Here is a 21186-nt window from a genome sequence, read left to right as displayed (position 1 = left end):
ACTATACGCTGTCAGGGTCATTTAGTAGGGGCAAAAACAAGATGGCATGGTAAGGATTTTTAAATTTAATTTTCCTCCTTTAATTTGATTGTCCCCCCGTGCCCAATGGAACAGCCTGGCAGGGAACCACAGTGTTGTCACTGCAAAAAGATGGAGCGCGTTTGATCTGCCGGCTGCTGCAAGCACAGACAATGAGCCCTTCTGCCACCAGCCCTTTCCATGCACACGGGCATGGGCTGTGCAAACCTCTGAGTCATTTTTTAATCTGCTTGTGTAAATTAAGTTCTCCAGCCCAAATGTTCTGGATTTTTTTTTAATCATCGTATGAATTTTCACTTGCTGCAGTACAGATCACACTTCAGCCTATTTATTAACTGCAAACAATTCTCCTTTAAATGAGCGTGCTGCTACAGAGAAGAAACTTGCACTTCATGTCTTATGTGGACTGAGACACACACCCAGATAGCACAAGTTTCTGCCAGTGAGAGGACAAGAAAGCAAGAAGGACCCAGTCTTTCATATGCCACAACTTCCATCTCAAGGACCACCCAAAAATGACTTTTACTGATTTTCGAGGTTAACAACGTACAGACAAACCTGATCTGAGTTGTCAGGACCGAAGAACGAAAGAATGTTTAAAAAAAAAGTAAAATAAATAAATGGATCTAACCCACATATTTCTGTTAGGAAAGAACAAAGAAAGCAAAACGCTTTCTAAAGCACCTAGACACCTAATAAAGTAATAAAAAGGAATCGATGATCTTAGATTTGGAAATGATTAAGACTGAATTCAAACCAAGGAATTATCAGTCTCCATGTAAATCTAACATAGATCATTCAAGAATCCTAAATCAGGAAGCAGAGCCATTCAAAGGATGATCGATTGCTGCATAGGGCTAAAGCAACTGGCAGGATCCATGCCCAGTGCCGGCTTTCCAACTGTTCCTATGGCACAAGCCCAACACCAAGCTCTTTGATCAGGAGATACAAGCATGGAAAGCAGAAAAGGGATTCAACCCAGGTCATGGCTTTACTAACAGAAGCAGCAAAAACGTTAACTGAGACGCAGTCCAATGCAACAGATGAGTTAAGTTCCAACACAGCATCAGTGCCAGACAAGAAAATGGCACTTTAACCCATCCCCTTAACCGTATTGTTAACAATATCTCCCACCCACCTTGCTCGAGGCTCTGCTGGTTGCAGACACTTGCTGCTCCCGCAAGGCTGCAAGCAGCATCTGCCCACTCAGCTCCTTGCCTGTGCTACCAGCCACCGGCCGCACACGACTCGCACGTGCCCTCTTCAAACTAATATATTTCAGCAGTGAAACCTCTGATGGCCTGGTATCATGCTTTACACAATAAAATGCTTTATCTGCCCTCTGAATTATATACAATAAATGTATAGCTGATTATACACTAGGCTGCTATCAAAGTTATCCATAAATGTTTTTAACCTTCAAATTAGCGGGCTGGCAGTAGTAACTTTGAGTCTTCTATTACCATTGCTTCATAACGGAGACCGTAAAATACATTTTAAAAAGCATGGCACACCACAACTATTTTCTTACTATTCTAAGGTTATACATAGTCTCAAGTTGGGATATAGAGACATAAGTTCAAAAATTAAATAAGTGGGAAACAATCTTTCAGTATAATTTCTACAATTCTACATGAAGAGAGATGAAGAATAAAAATGTGGGTWTATCAAAGGAAGAAAGAAGCTTCAAGAAATTGAAGCTCTGATTTSATCAATTTGCAGTGGTTGCAAATCACAGCAAATAGTTAACAAAAAGCTGAGGCAAGCGACCAAACTAATAAGCTTCCATATAGCACAGCCTACTGAAAGTATTCCATGGAGGTATCTAGAACTACATTTCAGCACCTAAATAAGACTGACATGATTTTAAGATAAAAAAAAGGCTCACTAAAAAAAAAAAAAAAAAAAAAAAAAAAAAAAAAAAAAAAAAAAAAAAAAAAAAAAAAAAAAAAGAAAGAAATCTCAGCAAGGCTGAGCAGTTGCCTAAAAAGCTACAAGTTGTCTTCAATGAAACTTTAATGGCACAAACAAGAAATACTTTCAAGTATATAAGCAATTTACACAGCAGTTGTTACAATACTACTTCAGCTGACAAATGCTGAGAAGCCCAAGGGCCGGATCCTACAGTAACACTGCTGAAAGTCACTGTGGTCCTAGAATATAGGAATGACCTTAGTCTGCTGAGCAAGCAGAGATCCTCAAGGAAGATGCAGTAATAGCTGAGAAATTTTTGCCTTAGTGCTCGCAGACAAACCAGAACCACCTGCCCATGAGGCAAAGCATCACATCAGTTTATGGAAGCAATAAAGCAAAACAGATCAATCCATAATAAAGTGCAAGTAAAACATAACAAAAAAGCAACTGCACTCAACGGCATTCAGTTTGCTAAAGTGTGGCTAAAACCATGGCTAAATTTCAACAAGCAAGGAAACTTGGCTGTAAAAGGCACAAAACAAGTGGAAAAGAACAAGCTAGCCCGATTACAAACCTGAATTTCCACCAGGCGTGATGCAACCAAGTTCTTGATGCATGGATAAAATACTTTTTTTTCCTCTTGTGCTATCATCACCTATAAATCTCTTCATGAGATACTCTGATAGAAGGGGCTTTAACTACATCCGTGCAATTTACGTGGGCAGATGCATATTTATGGAAGCTTTACTGCACTGACGGCCTGTGGCGCTGCCGTTCCCTCACCTCGGCACCCAGGCACGTTTGCAGCTTCTCAGCAGCACTACAGAAAACCGGGTCTGCTGAGCACAGCCCGAGCCGCACCAATACTAAAGCCTCCCTTACACCGAGATCCCGTTCCAGAGGCAAGTTCTGCACGGACTTCTGCWGGGATATCTACAGGAACAGAATTGAGCAGGGCCGGCCATGCAGCTGGCAGTATGGAATGTCACTGGATGTGACTTGTGAGCCCAGCGGCGGGAGACAGCGCGTCCACCAATGGCCGCACTTGGGAAGCTCAGGAAAACCAGGACTTAGGGTGTTCCTGGTGGGAAACCAACCCCCACATTTCTGCAGCGCCCATCTCTCTCTGCCATGCAGTATACTGAGTTATTTATAAGCAGAAGAGCTCTGGCAGGGGGACAAGCAGGACGAGCGGAGGCTCCGGCCTGGCTAGGCCCAGCCCAGGGCAGTGCGGCCTATGGGGAGTATCGCCCTTCGGCTCCACYCTGACTGCAGAGCAGCCCTGGACGGCTCATCCGTGTGGTATTTCCCCAAAGTGGGGTCCTCAACAAATCAGCACCCGCCAGGCATCTCCAAAACAAAAGTCCAGCCAGCTCTAATCATTCTACAGGAAGAATTATATCCATAAATTGTCCCATATGGTCACTAGCCTGGAGAAATTTTGAACAAATACATTTTAAAAATGTAATAGAACAAAACACTACAGTGAAATGAATCATTTCACTGGGGACAGGATATGGCAGGACAACCCATTCAGAGGTTCCTTCGAAGYACACAAAAGGCTTTTGCTCTGTGTGCAGGATCAAAAGTTTGGCCTCAGCAYGAGAGAAAACCTGAGGCTGCTTGAGCACCATGAACCCACCGTGCAGGCCTGCAAGCAGGAAAGAGGTTCTTATCACCAAACAGGAGGAGAGAGGGAAACACAAAGGCCAGGAGAAATACCAGAGAGCAGAGTCACATTTGCAGACCCACATATTCAGTACCTGGAGGCATTATATCCATAAGTATTTTCACAAGAAAAGCATAGGAAAAAAATTAGACTACCACACAAGGGAGGCTGTTGAGCTGGGATGAGCAGAGCCAGGGTTACAGCCAAGACTGCCTTCTTCATGGTCRGTAACCAAGAGGGATCACTGCTCTTTATTTTTCAGAAGTCTACACAAGCACAAATGAAGTGGTTGTATTGCAGCCACCTTGCCCTGACAAAACCAAAACTGATGAATTCAAGGTTTTAATTTCACATTGTAAACATCTTGCTGCTTCCTGTGCTGTCAGCACCAGTATTTMAAACATATTGCCTAGACTGTCTTCAAACAAGCTGGTTTTGATTTAAGCTGATTACAAGTTTCTTTGGATATAAAACTCTTTTCTATTCTCTTAAGAATACGCAATCCCATACTCATGAAATTCATGAAAACATTTAACATTTTATGTCATAAATGGATTAAAGATTATCTCACCACACAGAGAGCAATACAACTGCTGTGCTCTATACASACCTAATATTTTCCCTCACAGATCTTATTTTATTTATAGAAAGGTAGTTAGGTACACACAAGGAAGAAAAAAGTCAGAATAAAAGGCTTAAAAGCACCAAGTGCTTAATGGTGTAATATTAAGATTGAAAGAGTAAAGCTCTTYCCTTTGCTGCAATAAGTGTGAATCTAAAATACAGTAACTCAGATTCAAATACTTTTTATTTATGCAAAGAAAACAAAAGTGATACCTTACCATTTCTCAATCATCTAGTTTCTACTGGAGTGATACTACTTTTCAATGATCTATTCTACAAGCACTGCCACTGCTCGAAATAAACAAACTTCAAGAAGGTTCATTTGCCCTCAGTGATTTCATCCTTATCAGTATTTCCCAAAGAGTGCACAATTCCAATGCCACTATYGTGGATATGTCTAAGGCACTTACGTTAGGTAGTAAATACTGCAGCAAAAACAAAAAATAGGGCAAGTCTCCTGGCTTAGAGACCACAACAGGTTAAGAAAAGGGAAATTTTGGATAAATAAAAGCCATAAAGCCATCAAAGTAGATACTTTAATATGTCTGTGCCCAAACAGAGGAAGCTCTGACCTCACCATTTTGACAAAAATTTCTCAACTTGCAAATGCCAAGTTCTCAACTTCCTCCACCCCAGACAAACCACTCCAGTTCTTTGCCATCTTCAGCTGTTAAATTAGACAGGCAAAACATCCTAGGCTCTCCTAGCAATAACTTAATGCCCATTCCTTGTTCTAAGCAGGAATGGGGAAGGCTCGCTTACCTCCCTCTGTATACCAGCATTTTCTCTGTTTAAAGCTCTGAGCTTCAAGGCTAAGCATGAGACGTGGGTACTGTGTCCTCAGTAATGCCTGGGATGATGAGGATTAAAAGCTTGTGCCTGGGTTTCATGTCCAGTGAGTTGAACAGATGAGGGTGATTCTGCACTCTGGTGCTCATGCACTGGAGATCTCAGTCCAAATTCTAACATTCATTTATTTCCAAGGTATTAGTGTAGTCCATATCACAACATTACCATCTAGCTGTAAGTTCTCACTGGTCTACTATACCAGCAACACAAGTGTTTGTGGAGCCAAGCTAAAGCTAGGTGCCTCTAGTGATCCAGGTTTTAAAATAAACATTCCAGCAACAGAATGGAACAAATGAAACATAAGCAAGAACTTTTTAATTGCTTTTGATTCCAAGGAAAACACACRTGGGATCATACTCCTCTGTGACAGCAGGATGGGGAGCACTACAAAAGTGAACTCAACCCAGTTTCCCCTTAGGGCACCAGGGCTGGCAGCAGCCTTCTGGCCTTGGGGATCTGCCACACGCTTCTCCAGGGAAAAATCACTTCACACCACACAGCTTTTGGCAGGACCCACTGCGGTTCAGTGGCTGCACTTACACTAGCGTTCCAGACAACTGCTTACTAAATGGAAGGGGCAGGAGACAGTGTTCAGGAGCAGCTTTTGAACTTCCACAGAAGACAGTAGGAAGATAATGCAACACAAGATACAATAGTGTTGAACTCTAGTATAAATAATCTGAAGGTGTTGGTTGCAACCATAAGCAATTAATGGTGCATTTTAGGACAGGCTTGAGTCGTTTGTTAAGTTGAAAGTGCGTATTTCTGAAAACTGGGATATGAGTGGTGAGAAATAGCAGCTAAGCTTCTAAACACTTGCCTAACTAAGGCTGAAGACCTCAAAGACAAACGCAGCACACTGCAGTAGGCTCAGTCAAGTCCCAGTGCAAGCCATTTTAAAAAAAGTTCTAGAAACCAGCTTTGCAATTCTAACAGGAATCAATACACTTACCATCTAGGTATACATGCAATAGCGATGCCATTGAGTAGAATCTGTCAGCACCCTTTCTAAAGGCTATTTAACAACTCGTACCCTTGGCCGCCCTCGAAGCAATGAAGCGACAAACAGAGAGGCCCGAGGGCATACGTACACGAGCTGCTTGGCCGATAGTGAGCGCCCGGGTACCGCCTGCCCATGCTGCYGGTCAGCACATCGCCGCGCGTCGGCGGCCGCTCTCCAAGCGCGCGCTCAAAACGCCCAGCTGCGGGAAGAACAGAACACACAGGTGAGGGTTTAGTACAACTGCGGCACCTTTGCTATTTCATCAAAATGCTAATGACCCCGGCAAGTCTCAGGGTAACTGTTTTGAGGAATTGCTCATAGCTGTGCTGTCAGCGGAGATGAGCTGTTGTACTACTGATGCGACACTAATTTATCCTTATTGTTTGGCCCCTATTGATAAGCTCACACAAATTTTAGGGCGCAAAGAAGTTTCAGGCCACACAGGCCCTGGTTTTAGACAGAGCTACAAGCAAGGCAAARCCTTGCTAGCAGTTTAAAATACAACAGCATCTCAGTGTTGTGAAGCCATCACCACAGAACAAGCTTGCTTCAATTAATTGCATGATCTTCAGTGGGACCCAACGACTCAGGATTTGACCACCATACTTTTAATAAACTTTCTTTTTCATCTTGATTTGTTGGTTTGCATGTGCTGCAGATTACATGGACCTGAGCATTAATTAGCCCACTCATTCGGGTCCCACACAAATAGCCCCACTCTAGTGGAGCTCTGAGAGCAAAAGTAACTGATTAAAAAACACACCATGAGAATTTTCAGGCTATATAGCTGATGGATGGCTCATCTGAAGCTGAAAAAGTGTTCAATTATTATATACATATAYGTGTATGCACATAGTTGTGTATATAATGCAAATATCTTTCCGCGCACAGCTCGCAGCTGATCGGGGAACAGTGTAATCCAGGCACCAGCCATGCTCCRAAACCAGCAACCTGGCCACTTTTTCATTCTCCTCCCAGTGAATTCACACTGCTCCAACTCCTGCTCCTTCCAAGCCTTCTGGCTTGAAATTCCCTGCCCCACCGGCCAAMGCGACACCTCCGCGGCCTCCCTGGAAGCTCTCGCTCGGATGCTCTCCGTCCTCTCCAGCCTGGCGGAGCCCCCGCTGAGGGCACAGCCTCCTTATGCTTGCTGTTATTTTCTGGGCATCGTGCAGCCTGCCCACTTAGCTCAGCCTCCTGCAGGCTGCACAGGGATGCATGGATGGATGGATGTCACCGTGCCCCTCTCAGTGCTGCGGGATAATAACCGCACTTCAGAAAAGAAAACCCTGCTGTGTCCCTGGTTCCTACGGGAGGGCTTTGTTACAGACCTCTCAACTGCTCAAAACTGTTTTTCTGAAACTCAGTGTTTTYGGTGCTTCTATAGCCAGATTATCCAGATCAAACTTAATTCAAGTAGTTCATCATTACCCTGACCCCCTGCACCGATCAGAGAGATTTTCTCAGTAAAACAGCAGCTGCTTTTCTGTTTATTTATTCTACGTTGTCATCTCTATGTGGATTCTGTTTCATCACACAGAAAAAGAAGATATTAGGACATTTTATACATAAAATACATAATGATTATTTAGTTAAATGCAAAATAAAACACTGTCAATACTATTGAGAGCATGTTATAAATCCATATAGCTCAGCTCCATTTGCTCCAATGCAGCCATGCGAACTGACCTCAGCAAACCAGCTCTTTTTTTTTTTTTCTTAAAGGAATTTGTTAAGCTAGAAGTAATAAATATATAAAAAAAAATGAAGTAAAGAAATATCAGGTTATATCAGGAAATGTGAAATCTGGGAAGGGGGTGGAGAATTCACCTTCTAGCTTGTAAGCCACTCTGAGCCTGGAATGTGGCAAATCAGTGAGGTCAACAAAATTAAGAATTTTCACCAAAACACAAGGACAACGTTGGCAGCGCCCTATTCAAGTGTCCATATCCTAAGACTCTTTTCAGTAAATATTTAATTCTTTGTGCATTTTACAGGGAGCTTTGGTGCCTGCCACGGATTTCAAGACAGAACTTGGCAGCAGAAACGACCAGATGGGGCAGTCTTGGCCGGCCAAGACAATCCCTGCAGGTCCTGCAAGGTCTGCATCTTTCCACAAAAACAGGACAGGGAGTAGCAAGGGTCTATATGAGACTTAAGACACACAAATTCCCCACTGACAGCCAGTCAGTGGGAACAGTTAACTCAGTCCCTTAAGGGGGGCTGAGAATCTTAATGCAAAAACAGTGCAAATAGCTAAAGCAGAACATGTTAATAAAATACCTGAAATCACTCACCCAGAGTCTTAACAAATTGTTCAGTTTTCAAGGGGATCTGTGCTCTTTCTCACTTTGGCCTCACTCTGTTTACCCCCTTCTTTTCTAGAGGCCTTGGCAGGATGCTGTTATTTCTGCCTAGAAACAACGTCCCTTGGACATGTCAAATGAAGATGCATTAAGAAATAAGCAAATCATAGGTATTACTTCTACAACCTGCAGTATTTAAGAGGTGAAGATGCTTTAGAAACACTACTACTATAATTGCTTAGGACTGAGGCAGTCTCAATATGGTAAGAGGCTTAGGAATCTGCTGCTGTTTTACTTCATTTTCTGCCACCACAGCTCTGAGCTCAGGTCACTAGATTAGCACAGACCTGAAATACCACACCAATAACACTAAGACCACAAATGAAGTAAACCTCGCAATGGCCTTGCAAGGTCAGCTTTATTAACTTGGTCTTATGGGTGGGGAAACAGAAGAGGAAGAGGTTAAAAGGCCCGTGCAAGGTTTTAAAGGATGCTTGTGGCAAAGCCAAACACATAAAACAAGAATCCTAGTGTCTTTCTTTGCTTCAACCACTGGATGGTTTCATGCTTAATATAAACACAGGACTTGCTTTTTTTTTTTTTTGTAGAACAGATGTTACAGTACTGAATTATCCTATGAAGCTTTCTCATGCATAATACCAGAAAAAACTACTATCATGTGTTGCACAATAAATATAATTCCTAGAGTTTGTGTTGTAATGTGCTATGAAGTCACTACACAATGAGAGCAATTATCATCATAAGAGCAGATCTTCCAGTAAAGGCTAAAACCAGACAGTAATATCAAGGGTTGCAGTGATGAGTTTTGACTCTCATTGACACTCAGGTTAGCAGCATTTATATTATTCAGAGCTGACAGGAAACAGCAATACGTCTGAATGAAAATGTAAATGTCTCTCCTGAAAGCAGAGATGCTGCTCTGCTTTTGATGGGAAGCTTTTCAAGCACCAGAATTGTACCACTACTGTTCAGCCCTTCCTTCTTATTTTGTTTTGTAGGAATTAATAAAATTTTACTGCTGTTCTAGGTATGYAAAACTTGGGAACTGAGACAAAACAGAAAATTTCTGAGTTTGCCAGCTTTCATATAACTAATGGGATGGGCTAGAGCCTCCCACTTCAAACTAACACATCTGCCAATCCAAAAGTATTCATCAACTGTTAAAGAGGGGAAAGCAAGATCAAAACCACCACATTTTTCATTTTGTTATCATCCTCCTTTAGATAGCGGAATAAAGAGAATGATTTTATTACTCAAGAAAAATTCCTAATTTATCAATCTTACCCAGTTAGATATAAATAGTATTTTACTGTCTTACAAGGGCTCTGAGCATAGCAGAAATCTACTGCCAAAAAGCCACAAGTTCAAACCAAAACCATCACAATTATTAGAAGAGAAGCAACGTAAAAAGAAACCAAAACCTGCACCTATTTTTCCTTCAATGGGAAACAGCTCCTTGTTCCACCATTATCAGGGTGCCGGGTCCATTCTGCAAATGCTCCCGTCTCAGGTCCAAGCAGCCTCTTTCGGGGCTTAAACCCCAGAATCAAGCCACAAAATTTCTGCAATATTCTTGTTATTCCTTCCTCCTGTCATCAAAGTTGCAGTTCTTATTTTTATTTAAATTAGAACACTGTGTTCCCAGTGCACAATCCTTGGAGCCCGAATCACACAGTGCAGGTCACACACGGGCACCCTGCGGCAGGGATTCCTCTCAAAAAAGGAAACCCTCTCATACACCATATTAAGGTAGCAGGTCCGCAAATGCTGCATGATTATTAGCCAACTGGCTACATTACAATTCATAATTCATAGCAGATGAATGATGCTGAAGGAAACCAACTTTAAAGAAAGGTCATTTTATCTGTGGCAAAGAAAGGCATTATGAGTCTTTCTTCAGGTTTGATTTTGATCTCAGAAGTAGCATGCAAACTTTCACGGCACGCACAAACCCAAGAATAGCCACCCAGGGTATCTTTAAGGGACAGTAAAACCAGACAGACTTAGAGAATTGATAGCTAATCACAGGCACTGGAAAGAATTTTGATACAGGGAAGAGAACACAAAACRCACAAAAAAAGGACCAAATAAATAGTTGAATGAGGCAAACTGGGACCTTCGAGTCATGGTTTCCCATGAAAAAAGGAAAATAAAGATTAATCAAAAGAGTAGGAAGGATTAACGGATAAAAAAGAAGCAACGAAAATTACCATTAACAATAATTTAATAATTAAGTTTAGCATCTATATATCTAAGATAACTTAATAMGCGATTTTGTCATAAAATGTATTCATGAAGCCTGCCAGTTACGCAAAATTTCACAGCTCTTCTGCGAGGAGATGGAGTCACCAAAAGGAAAAGGCAACATCCCGAGAAGGAGCACAATAGAAATGTAATGAGGTGAAATAACACAAAAAGCAAAGCTCATTCACTCAGGGAATCGCTAAGGAATCCTGCTGTCAGGGCTGGGCTGGGAACATTTGGAAATCATGGGAGATGTTTGGAAATTATGAGAGAAATCGTGCTTGCACCAGCACAATTAAGGGAAACACAGGAACGGGGAGACCACCAAGGAGCAAGTTTTTACCCGTGCTGGGACACCAAGAGCTGCCCTGCACCAGAATGAAGGTGGAGAGAAGCAACAAAAACTTCTAAAAACGTCGTGTTGGCACCCAAATCAAGTGCATGTAAAGCAGTTGCTACTAAATTGAGGCTAGCAATCAGAATAGACCTAATTAAAAGAGGAACATGGTCCAAGAATCATCTAACAATGAGGTAAATTAGCTCCAGCTTAAGAGTTATGAACTGCATAATATTATGGGGTTAAGCAACTAAATGAGGACTGAATACAAGACTATGTCTAGTCTTTCAGTCCTCTAAAATGATTATTTTATTTTAATTTCAGGACAAAAATCCAGAAGGGTCATAAAACTGCACGTTTAATGAATAACAAGAATACCCAGAATACAAATATGAAGTTTAAGAAAATATAGATTTTGAGTATCAGGTTTCAAATCCTAAAATGACTTTTACCTAATATGGTTTGGAAGAGACCTTGTAAGCAGATCATCTAATCTGCCCTCTGCAAGATTTCCTGCACTACTTAGTTCCCTGAAGCATCTGAAACCAGGAAAGCAGAGGAAAGATTGAAAGCAGATGGACTGTTTTTGAGGAAGGATTTAGGACTTCGATTTCCATTAAAAAAGTACKTAGTAAATATCACTGTAGCATTTTAAGCAGTCTTTTTCCCCCCCCCTCCTTCTTTTTTTGACCTCAGAAATGAATTTAAAGAACAGACTCTGATCCTGAGGACTTAAGCACCTACACCACATTTTGGAGAAGTAAACAGTGCTTTCAGACTAACAGAAACACATTCCTAGGTACCTCCTTCCCGTTCCATTCATATTTCATATCACACTGACAACCTTTGCAATACAGCATAAATTGTGTGGTAATTTGATAAGGCACATGACAGGTTTCACTACCACTAAACACTGAAAAAGATTTCCAACAGCCAAAAAAGCAATATTTATTAAACCAGTCACAGGTCAAGATACAGCATCTTGTCTATCTTAATCACACAGTTGTTCTTTCTTTATTCGGTTTAATGCATGAACATGTTATTGAGAACAAAATCACTTTTCCATATTTAAGCATCTGACTTGAATCAGAATTGATTTTTATATCTACTGCTTCCTAATCCTAACTGCATCACATACATGATGTTAAACATTGCAATGTTTCGTCTAAGAAAACAATTCTGTTTATTAAACTTTAAAAAACACTGATCATTTGTATCTCRTGGTACCATTCTTTACATTTTTTGCAAGAATGAGCCTGGTGAAAGTAAACTGAACTGTTTACCAGCAGTAAACCTGGTTGAACCATGTCCTTCACAATCCCCCACTACATCTTCCAATTCTGAAGGATGGTTTAAGTCCTGCACAAGCTGTTGAGTAGAGCTACTATTATTAACCAGGCTACTACTATTAACATGAGAGCATAGCCCTAACRGTGAATAACATGTTCCACAAACAAGAAGCTGTTCTTGCCAGTCTTAAGTAAACACAAAGCAGCAGCAGAAACTTCCCGGGAGCCCTTGCTGAACCACTCTGGAGACACCACAACCAAGCAACATCTGCTACAGGTAATTGCTTAAGATTCCAGCTCCTCTGGTCAGAGTGCCAAAAAAGACCAACATGAGACACATCAGGACTTGACACATGAGACTTATCTCCTATAGGTCCCCCATGAAATATCACAGAATATACGTTTTGGACCACACTTGGACCTGAAGCCCAGATTCAACCAGTTCTACGTGATGTTTAAGAAATTGTTTAACCAAACAGGGGTCACTAATGTAAGTACAGAAGAAACAAGAAGAGTCATTGATTTTCTATATCAGCCTCTAAAACAAATGAACGATTCTGGCTCAATTCCCAGAGAGGCATGCTGCAAAAATAACTATCTCAGCAGAACTGAAGTCTTGTTATTAGCAGTAGAGATCCCACTGGGGCGAAGAAAATGATGCTGATGAGGCCTACAGGACAACCTGAGCTACTGCTATGTCCTGACTGATTTTACTCTTGACATAAACTTCCACCTTCAAAACATTCTGTAGATATTTTTTAAWATACGCTTTGGATTCAAGCAAGCACAAGTAACCATATTCATTGTAAATAAAATGCAATAAAAGCAGGGTCCAAGATATGTCACCAACCTCATTTCGAAGAACGCAGACAGCTGATAGTCTCCGAAACCAACAAACAATCAATTGTAAAGAACCTAGTGTCGCACAACCAAAAAATAATGTTAATTCACAACAARAACACAGATTATTTCCATTTCTATATAATGCAAAAAATCAGTTATTTCTAATAGAACCTCAAAGCTGAGGTCTTCTCTTCCTATTACTGTGAAAGACTGCAGTATTAAATGTGCTCTGCAACAGGCACAAGATGTTCCTCTGATGTATAAAGCCTCTAAAAACGTCCCATTGTTGCTGTAAACAATACACAGCTCCTCTAGAATGTGACACCAGTGTGCAAAAATACAAGACTCTGCAAACACATGTACCCTTTTTATGACTCCCTGAATATACCGCACTGCAACTCACCTGGAAAACCAAGTTACACCCACTCACTAATAAAGTATTCACACTTAGGAGGCTGCAATAACAATGGTGCAATTGGATTTTTGTGTTTGTGGCTGGCAGAAGGATGGAGAAGCTACCTGATCCAAGTGTGCTAGGAATTCCTCTGTGGTCACTGACGTACCAGGGCACTGGCTCTCCCTGGCTAGCAGTGGAAGACCCGATCGAAAGGCAGTGGGTCCTTTGCAGCAGCACCCATGGCGCTCAGCTCAAACCCCAGGCAGCAGGAAGGCTGCAAAACAGGAACGTGTCCCATACGTTGGCCTTTCTGGTGGTGTAGGGCAAGTAAAGGAGGGACAGAGGCCAACTCCTGGATTCCTGAAGGAAGAAGTTCCCTGCACCATACACACCCTGCTACCCTCCACATCCGAGAAAAGAACCAAAAGCTGAAGAGCAGCACAAGCTAGGCATCCAGAACTGTCTCCCTTCATTGGTCACTTGAAATCACGGAATGGTTGAGGTTGGAAGGGACCACTGGAGATCATCTAGTCCAACCCCCTGCTCCAGCAGGGACACCCAGAGCACAGGGCAGCATCCAGGCGGGTTTTGAAGACCTCCGGAGAAGGAGACTCCACAACCTCCCTGGGCAGCCTGTGCCAGGGCTCTGTCACTCTCACAGTGCAGAACTTCCTCCTCACCTGGAGATGGAACTGCCCTGGTTTCAACTTACACCCATTGCCCCATATCCTATCACTGACCACCACCAAGAAGAGCTTGGCCCCTTCCTCCCTACATTCGCCCTTCAGACATTTATAAGCCCCTATTAAACAACACACAAGAGAAGAACACATGCAGACGCACTGTGATCCATATATTAAAATATAAGTAGAGGAAAATCAGTAAGCTGTTAAGGGACAGGACCATGACGGCACAGCCATGAAAGGTATAGGAGCTTTGAAACACGCTTCAAATTCTCCCCAGCTCTGCAGTGCACCACAGACCCATGGCTTTCCCATAAACAGTAAATATCAGCAAGAAGGTACCCATATGACCCTAGAACATAAAGATGAACCCCAATTTATAAGAAAAGCATCCAAAMCCAAAGCAAAACAAACAAACAAATAGCAGACAACCTAGTTTAGAGAATAAAACCCAAAACCTTATTTTTCAATTTTGCACGTGTTCAGGAGACACTAAGATCAATACTGCAAGATCTGCAGGCTGTATCACAGTCAGATCCTCACCTTTTGCACTCTAGTAAAAACACAAGTCAAAGCTGTAGCTTTTAGTACTCAAAAACACACAGGAATCTTTGCCACAACAGTGACAGAAGCCAGGTTATCTCCCCACCAAAATGCCCTCCATTAGCATCAGCAGACTTGTGACTCAAACTATGTCCTAGGATTTAATGTATTATTCAATTTTACATTTGTTCTCCCATCTGGAAGTGGTAAATATGTAAGACTGAAAGTCCAAATCTCATCTGCTGTGTAGCTTAACCAAAAGTCTCTTTTGTTTAAGCAGAAGACAGACTTTAAAACAAGCCAAACTACAGTCCATTTTAAGGAGAATTTTGTTTTTCCCCATCTTTGATTAGACATTCAAGAACTATAAATCCTAAGGCAAACTGTGACAGAACAGATCATGAGCGATAAAAACATTCTCTTTAGAAGTAGTATTTGTCATTCAAAAACATGAAAATGACCTTTTCAATAAATCAGATGACATAAGTCTTAAACTCTTTGAAGAAATCAAGAAAATAACTAGATTCATTTTTATGCTAATAAAAAGAAGTCAGAGTTTGTTTTGTCTTCCAACTGCTCACGGAAGAAGGGACAAATTATAATAGTGCTTGTTAGATGAGTCCTCTAACCCTATTTAGTGGCACCTTCTGCAACAGAGGATCAGACTTCATATGGGCGAGGGGACAGAGCTTAAACACACACATTAGTTGAACATTTTYCTACCTGGAAAACTTTAAGAAAGTAGTGATTGCTTTTCATTTTTGAGCTCCAAATGCTTTACAGAAACAAATATTTCAGGGGTAAGCAGCAAGGCACCAGCCTTCTCTCCAGTTTGGGCTTGCTGCCTTCCTCTTCCCCACCCCTATAATTTTAAGAGGATTCTTTGCAAGATAAGCAGTCAAGCAGGTGGATCCATCTGTGCTGGAATCATTATTTTTATGGCTAGCTCTCTTCTTGCAAGTGAAATTTAATTTGTTCTTGACAAATCCTAGTGTAGCTGCAACAGAAACATCGATTAATCTAGCTTGGGGTTTTTATTTATTTATTTRTTTTTGAATGCCACCTGCTCMGAGCTCAAGGATCTGCGAGGACAGCGACGGCTGCAGCTTTGCTCCCTGCACACTGTGCCCGGCTGCTCCTCGCTGGCAGAAAGGGGGTTATTGGATTTGATCTTCCTGCTCTTCAGCCTCCTGACTTTGGGAAAGGAGCTTGTAAGTTCAGCTTGCATAAAACAGAGGTAGGTTTTCTGTAGCCAGAGTTAAGCAGGAGTCGCTCAGTACCGAAACGGGTTTTACTCCACAATAACTCTTTCTCTGAAACACCTATTATATAAACGTGTGCTTTGCAGCARTGAAAGTGCAGTTTTGCTCCTGCCTTTAAATCAGGCAAAACCACTTCAAGGACATCTTCAGATGTGCAGGCAAGTCTCCTTCTGTTCACTTAAACAAGCTCCAATTTAAATGCACTTAGTCCAGAAGCTGCTTCTGGAGAAAATAAAGAGTCCAACAGCTCCCCTCATCCTCAGGGGTGGCTGCATCTCTGATGGAGAGATTCCTAGGAGGGAGCCCGGCCTGCMGGGCTGTGCTGGGATGTCCTCTCTGTGGCTAGAAACAGATTTTCTTCTGCTTCCAGCCCTTGGGAAGGGGAGGAAAACATGCTCCCTCATCAGCATCAGGGACACCACAAGTTATAAGGACTGCATTGCTCCTCCTGTGCCTGTCAGTGCAGGGCTGTGCATTCCTGCTGTCCTGCAGCTGTGCCTGCGGCGGGCAGGAACGTGAGCAACAGCCACGTGCAGGATGCCAGGGATGCAGCTGCCCTGGAACAGTCACCACAGATTCCCAGCTTCCCGGTTTTTAGCATTACAGCCTTGACCTCACTCAGGACAGCTGGTGGATGCTGCAGATGCACAGGAGTCACYGCAGGGCACGGCGGTGCCAGGGAGGCAGCGCCGAGACGCCGCACACGCAGGTCCCCAGCAACCCTTCTGGGGCACCAGTTTGGGAACTCTGCCTCCAAACACCTTCTAAACAGRAAGTGCAGATCCCACAGGCCCTTTCTTAATGAAAATTTCTACTTCTTCCTCCAATTTAAAAATCGAAGAATGGAAAAAGTCCAGTGTATCATCAATACTTAATATGTGCAGTATGGACATATGATCATCTATTTTAGGGATGATTTTTTCTCTTTTTTTCTCCTATTCCCTTCCTTCCATTCAGGAGTGGTTCTTTCACAATCAGTGGCTAAAACATTGGAACACAAATAATAATTTATGAGCTATGAAAAATACAACAAGCAGATYAAGAGGCTGAGTTGTGCATTATTTGCAGGAGGGGTCCCACCCTTCCCCTTCCTAGTTAAAAAAAAAATATGCTAGGAAATGACCTTCCAATCCCTACTGCTGGAATTATTAGGTGTCTTGAAAAAATATAAGCAAAGAGAAGGGTACAGCTAAGAAACTGCCACTTCAAACTACCCCAGATGAAATCTGCATTTAGTCACCCCAGTTATTTACCCAGATCTGCTCATACACCACAATGGGTCCCAGATRCCAGGATGTTTATTCTGGTCCTCCAGCTGCCAGTTTTACGTAAATCCTACCAGAATTCAGCTTCTGTTTCTCAGAGCAATGAGCATTTCCGATGGTCCGGTGCTGGCTCCAGCCCACCTGGTTGTGCCRGGTCTTGCACAAAGAATCAAAGGGTTCTTACGCTGCTGTTGCTCCCAGTTACCCATAAATCGTAATATCCTGCAGGCAAAATCAATTATGGAAACACAACAGCACTGTAGCCTGGGGGGATTGGTATTTCCACCGTTTAGTAATTATGCTTCCTAAAGCTGAAACAACTACTCAGCATAAGAAGCTGCTCCAGAAACGCAGTCGCTGTCCTGGTTCTTGGCCCCAACACACATCCAACGTATAAAAATAATATAATGATGGTCCTAAACCTTTGTGGCAGGCTCCGGTTACAGTAGCAACCTCTCAGCTGTGTTTCATACGCAACCCACAGCAACAGGAAGTTTTTGCTTTTCAAATAGTTTGTCATCTTGATCCAACTATAGCATCAACACGAGTCACTTACTATATTCTTTCCATTCAGCACCTGTGCTGTAATTTCATTCACCATTTACTTCAGGTTTCCTACCTGCTACTTACTGATACCTACCCTAATGGCCTCCTGTTTCTGAAGTAAAAACACTGATTGTTTTACTGCCCACGCTGCAGCTCTGTCCACACGGCCGTGCTATCTGCTGGGCTGCCGAGTCCCTGTCCCACAACCGGGAATTAACCCTCTAACTCTGATCGGGAAATCCTGCAAATACAACAGGCATAATTCAGTCACTCAGGGAATTTCGGTGGGTGGAAGGAAGAGGAGGGGAGCGCAGGAACCTCCTCCATGTGTTCCCACGTTTTCTCAGGCAGGCGGCTCGCAGTGCCACGAGCATCCCCTGAAGTGCAGAAGTAGCCTCCTTGCCATCCCTAAACCTGCCCCTTTTCTGCAGCTTCCAGCATCACCAGGACCGTGCTGGCAGGTGGCACTTGCAGCAGCACCAGAGACAACTGCTGCTGCAAAACTGCCCCAAAAGACACCCGCGTTGAGCCTCTCCCTTTCTGGATTATGATACCAAAAGCGCAGCCTGGTGCACAAAGGGGTCCACAGGGCTGAGGACTAACTGAGGGCAGCCTCAGCAACACGTTATTCCCCAGTGAGGGCCACCAGGCTGTACTGCCTTCCTGCTCTGACCCAAGCGCTAGAGCCCTCAAAACCCAAAGCAGATTTGCTGTTACTTCTCAAGCAGCAAAACAAAAACGCCTTGAAAATGCCCAAGCAGCCAAGTTAAAGAACAGACAAAAATATATATATATATAGACATAGAAGAAGTGGAAAGCAGCAGTCTGAGTGGAAGGTGGGAGACACAGCAGCCTGGAGCTGCCCTCAGAGACGTCGCTGTTCACAACCCTTGGACGGGGGTGCCATGGCTCAGCCAGCTGGAGCGTCCCCAGGCATAATGGCATTTTATGCCCGTGTGGCATAAATGCCCAGGCATTTTATGCCCGTGTGGCATAAAATAAGCTGCCACATGGGCACGAGGCCTGCAGGCCCCTTGTGGGCGGCGCTCGCCATAGACGCGCAGGCCGCGGCCTGGTGCTGAGGGCTGAGGTGGAAGGCTCAGCCACCCTATGTGCCCTGTCCCGGGAGCCCAAGGCACYGCCACAGCCCACCCGGCCCTCGTCACGGCCTCCACAGGCTCTTTGGTGGGTCCTCCCTCTCATCTCCTGGTCTGTGCATACACCAACAGGTCCAACCCAGCAAAACAGGATGACTTGTTGCACAAGAAGTAGGGAAGACAGAGACACAAAACACCTTCACAAGGGTATGYGCACTCTTGTATCTCACAAGATATATATTATTTCCTAAGTGATACTAAGTGAAGTGCGAGTCAGCTTAGCGAGTGCACTCACCCTGCAGCTTGATCAGGCCATTTATAGCGTCTCACATCTGTGAACAGACCCCAGAAGACAACACAACCACTTCTTCCACACTCCAAAACGTTTTGTGCAAAGCCATGGAGAATTTGGGATATCCTCTTTACATATGGGCTGGTCTGGGACCAAGTCAGAGCTGCTGTAACTGTCAGACCTGTCTCATCTCCATGGTTTTCAAAAGAACTTAAATAATTTTGTCAAATAAAAGTGCCAGCAAGTGCTCAGATTATTTCTTGTTCAGAATAGCTAGTAGGAAAAAATCCTAATTTAGCTCGTTGCTTTATTGCTCATCTTTGCTGACTCACCACCTAATAAATAAATAAGTAAAGATGGATGAAATATACAGCAGCTCTCATCTCGCAGTTCCCACTGTAGTAAAAATATTCAGACTTTTCTTATTTTAGGGAAGGCTGCAAGATACCAATGCTGTGCAGCATTTCCACCATTAATTGATCTCCCTATTGGAGGCAGGAAATYGAGCAATAATCTGACAGAAATAAAATAAGGTTCTGTTGATCTTCTAGAATCAAATGTGCATCTTCCTGCCGTGCCAGGACATCAGCTAAGACTAAAGCTTCTAAGCAATCTATACTTTTTATATTAATTTCATTTGGGTTATGACCAATTTGAGGCCACTGCTGGAAAAGAATCAATTTCTCCTATGGGGGTAGGGCGAGGGTGGAATTAACTGTTGCAGCAAAAACACAAAGGAAACATTTCATAGGATCTTAATTAAGAGATTCACTGGCACAGTATCACATCAGCTACAGATCAGTCACAACAACCGTTACCTAAGGAGCAAACTCCAAGGATAACTAACTATCAGATGACAATATATCTGGTAGCTATTGCCACACCTGCTGTTTACATAACATGCATTAATGCATATTATAATATGCATTAATATGCATTAATATAATATGCATGATATGTTTACATAATATGGGTTTTGTCTACAGTGAGCAAACCGCTCGGAGCGGAGCGCCGCTTTGGCCTCAGAGGAGCCGTCACGTCGTCCTGGCAGGGAACGGCTCCGAGCTTCCCAGTCACTTCAGAAGTGCATTTAGGCAAGCTCTGCCATTTTACACCTGCAACACGTGTGGAAGGACTGCAGGGTCCTGTCGGACAGTCACAGCCAAGATGGGCTGTCCAGGGAAAGGGGCAGGAAAGGAAAAAAAGGAAAGGGTCTTCAAAGGAGGCCCCCGCGCTGCAGCGCAGCGTCTCCCGGCACTGACTTTGGCCAGGCGCGAGTGCCCGGCCACACAGCACTGGCACATGGGTCAGGATCCGGCAGCTGCTCGTGGRATGGACATGCACATTCCAAGATTCCAAGATTTTGCATCTGTGCAGCTCTCTCCCTCTCTGAAACTGCCCAAAACAAAAGGACAAACCACAAGTTTAGAAATGCAGTTACGTGATTAGTAAGTTCTTTCAGTAGAGGGACACCTAAAATGGATTTTTATGCAACAGAATGATAACAACAACCTGCAGAGTAGCTAATAACTATATTATCATGCCCARTGTGTGCTCATTCAGTTTCTTCCCAAGTTCCCCATTCTTAAGATTTCAAGACCTCAAYGTTATTGTTGAGGTGTTCCTGTAAACTCATGTATAACGTTTTCATTTAAGCATAAAGTTTCTGAATTAACTTTGTGAACTGGAAAGAAATTTCCCTATGGGATATTACAAGTAACTTSATTATACTTCCAAATGATTATATTTACACTGCGCATCACTTGTGAAATGTTCCACAATGTAACTACAGAAGTTACCAAGTTAGAGCAATAACGTTGAACCTACAGTTAAAAAAAAAAAAAATCCTGTAAATTGCCATAGCCACTTTCTTAAAAACATAGGAAATACTAAGACTAAGTTCACTTAGAATCCTACTCACAGGARAAAGAAAAAAGATTAAAAACTCCTTCTATTTCTACAT

General features: G+C 42.9%; 1 protein-coding gene across 7 annotated transcripts in view; it reads right to left on the bottom strand.

The window, feature by feature from the left end:
- APBB2 (amyloid beta precursor protein binding family B member 2) overlaps positions 1 to 6297 on the bottom strand; it is an 87063-nt gene extending 80766 nt beyond the window's left edge. For 3 of the 7 annotated variants that reach the window (XM_026037647.1, XM_026037649.1, XM_026037652.1), the window contains exon 1: positions 6187 to 6297. Coding sequence is in view for 4 of the 7 variants with exons in the window: in XM_026037645.1 (XP_025893430.1) it covers positions 6187 to 6232 (46 nt within the window). In the remaining 3 variants the exon portion in view is untranslated. The remainder of the gene's footprint in view (positions 1 to 6186) is intronic. The other 4 variants (XM_026037643.1, XM_026037650.1, XM_026037644.1 and 1 more) reach the window with 2 other exon arrangements.
- Between the last annotated feature and the right edge of the window lie 14889 nt (positions 6298 to 21186).

Source organism: Nothoprocta perdicaria, unplaced genomic scaffold (genome assembly GCF_003342845.1).
Source record: "Nothoprocta perdicaria isolate Ctin4 unplaced genomic scaffold, notPer1 scaffold_2, whole genome shotgun sequence".
Lineage (NCBI taxonomy): Eukaryota > Metazoa > Chordata > Aves > Tinamiformes > Tinamidae > Nothoprocta > Nothoprocta perdicaria.
This window is presented reverse-complemented; position numbering and strand designations above follow the sequence as displayed.